Source organism: Fukomys damarensis, unplaced genomic scaffold, assembly GCF_012274545.1.
Source record: "Fukomys damarensis isolate Sample0158 unplaced genomic scaffold, DMR_v1.0_HiC HiC_scaffold_4, whole genome shotgun sequence".
Taxonomy (NCBI): domain Eukaryota; kingdom Metazoa; phylum Chordata; class Mammalia; order Rodentia; family Bathyergidae; genus Fukomys; species Fukomys damarensis.
This window is the reverse complement of record NW_022900916.1, coordinates 17,677,258-17,680,624: the sequence shown is the minus strand read 5'-3', so window position 1 is coordinate 17,680,624 and position 3,367 is coordinate 17,677,258. Positions and strand designations below refer to the sequence as shown.

The window sequence follows — 3,367 nt, the reverse complement described above, 5'->3', positions numbered from 1 at the left end:
TATGTATTCTTAAATTACATAATTTTAAAATGATATTTTAGCAACAAATAGAAGGACTAGGAAATATGTGTCACTAAGCACTTAGGTACGTGGAACACTGGCCTTGAAGATATCAAATAACACTTAAAGTTACTAGAAATATTTTTTAAAGGAGGTTAAAACTATAGAACCCTTTCTGAATTTGCCTAGAGACCTGATGTCAGGACTAAGCCCAACCAGGACTTGTAGAGGGGCAAGTTTACCAGCAGAGTGCAGAGTGACCTCAAAAGCCCTGCGCTAAAAGCAAAATCCTAGTGGTCAAGAAATAAAGAAGAGGCCAGTGGAGCTGGGATGGAGTACAAAGAGAGGAGCACTGCTGTTCTGTTGGAAACTGACAATAATGAGACAAAGAAGGAGACTGATCAGCTGGAGAAGATTACCACAGTCCAGGCAGAGAGGTAGAGCGTGGTGCAGCCGTGCACCGATGGAGGTGATGATAGCGACTCTAGCACTGAGAGGTATATTACACTCTGAGGCATTTGTTGCCTTCCTAATGTGAGCTTCAAAGGTGAGATGTGAGCAGGAAGTGTGCATTAAGAAGTGTCTTAGTCACTTTCCTTGTTGCTGAGGCTCAATAGCTGGCATCAATTTAAAGAGGAGTAATTTATTTAGCTGGATTTGAATTTTCAGAGAATTTAGTCCATAGTTGGTTGGCTCCAAGACAGAAAGGGTGTGGAAGAAGAATCTTGGAGGAAATCTGCTCAGAACATGGTGAGCAGGAAGGAGAGAGAAAAGAGGAGCCTGGGAAGGCGTCACATCCTTCCAGGTCATGCAACAACGACCCACTTCAAATCAGACCACACCTCTACCAGGTCCCCAGCTGCTGAGCTCCTTAGGAGATTTGTTCCCTGATGCAGGTAGTGCCCATGAGCCAACCGCCTTGCAAAGCTTCCACTTCTGCGTGCATGAGAGCTCTGTAGGATGCTGTAGATCTGAACCCCGAGCATGAACTGATGATTGGGAGGGTGACACTAGCAGGAAGCAAATGTGGAAGACAGTTTTGTCTAAGGGAGAAGACACATGTGAGAGCCTGCAAAGCTGGAGAAGGAAGGTGCAAAAGAGACAATAAGGCAGCAGTTAGTGAAGCGAGAGGAGAGTGAAGAGAGACATTGCCTGTAACTACATGGGGGCAAACTTTCCAATCGCGAGATTAATTTCACGAGATTATGCTGGATGGTGGAGGGACAGAAGGTATGAGATGTGGCAAAGAAAAGGTTACGGGGATCTGAATAAAAGTGGGTGATAGAGCTGATTGGGTTGGATTGAAGGAGCGAAAAGACAGAAAAGAGAAAGCAACAAGCAGACGACTTGTAAGACACAACACACACACACACACACACACACACACGTCTGAGGAACAATAAAATAGCTACATCTGAATGTAAATTTTTTTCTGTATGCCATCTCTGATATAAACAGTAGCTGCAAAATCCATCAGACAATTGAAATTCATTTTCAATATTGCGTATATTTATAGGCATTGTTTTTGCTACTACCAAATTCTTTAAATAACGCTATTTTATGTATCTCTCCCATTGTTTACAAAAATAACCAATTTTAGTGATCTTAAAAAACTTTCGATAGAGTGATAATTGGGCACATAGGGATAATTACAATTTGGCTTTCATTCACATCATTTAATTGATAATGTGAGTATTCATCTATCATCTGCATCAAGCCATCGAAAGCAACAATTCGGCAGGAATTCCAATTTAGGAAGTTGGACACATTTTGTACCAACTAAACTCCTGTTAACCGCCCGTTTTAGTAAACCATTTTCTTGTTTCACTTGTAAGTTTTTATTTTTATGAAATGATTTTAAAAGTTTTTTTATTATTATTATTACAGGAAAGACAGGCAACGGTGAAAAAGGAAAAGAGCGCCTCGCAGCAGGCAAACAAAGTGACCGACAGAAACAAGATGCAGAGAGCCAACTCCGTGACTGTGGATGGACAAGGCCTGCAGGTCTGGTTCTGTGATCCACATTTCAATGCCTCTGTAGTTTTTACTTTTCGGCTCTGAGAATCGCATATGTTCAGTTATCAACACGTTCATTTGACGACTTTATTAGCTCAGTAGACTGCTTTGGGAAGACTGTTATTAATTTATCAAGATGTCAAGCTTATAGTTGATTGACAGAGTGACATTCTGGTTGGATTCATCACTTATGATGTTATCTCTACTTAAAATCAAGGCAAAATGTCTTTTGTCAATCTGAAAGTTTCTGCAAATTACTACTAAATATATAAGTTCATTATAAATATTTGTGTTACTTATACCTGTACTCTTTCTCAATATATATCTATGTATTTATATACAGACACATGCACACATCAGGATAGGATAATTTTGAAGAGATATTTTCATTATGAAATTATATCTTAACAAAGAAAAAAATGAAATTGAGTTATGTGGATACTTTTCTTACTAGATAAATTATTAAGATAAAGAATTTATTTATTTATTTATTTATTTATTGGTTTTTTGAGACAGGGTCTCACTATGTAGTTGAGACTGACCTGGAACTCACTATGTAGCCCAGGCTGGTCTCGAACTCAGCGATCCTCCTGCCTCAGCCTCCAGAGTGTTGGGATTACAGGCATGCGCCACCATGCCCAGTGCTAATTTATTCTAATTTATCCGGATATTTAAAAGTTTTCAAAAAAATACAAACCCACTCTATAGCTTTAGGTTAAATAGAGTCAAGTAATAGAAAAGCATTTTTAAGTGCTTTAAAACCCTAAATATTATTCTTATGATCTCATAACAAAATGACTTTTTTTAATCTACATTTTAATCCATTTTAAACAATGGATGAAATTTGTCTTTGTCTCCATTTCCAACTCCAATAAGTACGCAGTCAAAAATGTTGTCTAATCCATGACATTTTAGAGTTGAAATACTTCAATTGTTAAACTCAAACATTAAACAAATTCTAAATTATACAATTATAAGATTTGAGACTGCTATGTACTTCATTTATTAAAGACTAAATCAGGATGTCACTTTTGGAAATCATGTTTAGCAAGCTCATGAAGTTCTCAAATATGAAGTCTATCCAAAATTTTAGTAGCAAGACCAAATTATTATTATGTGAGCTTATGAAATTTTTATTGAAAAATTCAACATTTTAATTTCATGTGTTAATTACCATATTGATTAGTTTAGATTTTTCAGTCACTCTGAGTTCCTGTAATGAAATTACTGAAAGGAAATCCAAATGTGAAATCTAATTGTAGTTCTGGTTCTGCAGCCTGCCTCGCAAGAGCAAGGTCCCGAGTTCAATCTCCGGCTCAAAAAAAAAAAAAAAAAATCTAATTGTATTTCA

General features: G+C 37.2%; 1 protein-coding gene across 12 annotated transcripts in view; it reads left to right on the top strand.

Moving 5' to 3' along the window:
• Positions 1 to 3,367, top strand: part of Dgkb (diacylglycerol kinase beta) — a 609,362-nt gene that overhangs the window by 217,805 nt on the left and 388,190 nt on the right. For all 12 annotated transcript variants that reach the window (XM_010643347.3, XM_033757026.1, XM_010643348.3 and 9 more), the window contains one exon: positions 1,888 to 2,004. In XM_010643347.3, coding sequence (XP_010641649.1) covers positions 1,888 to 2,004 — 117 coding nt within the window. The remainder of the gene's footprint in view (positions 1 to 1,887; positions 2,005 to 3,367) is intronic.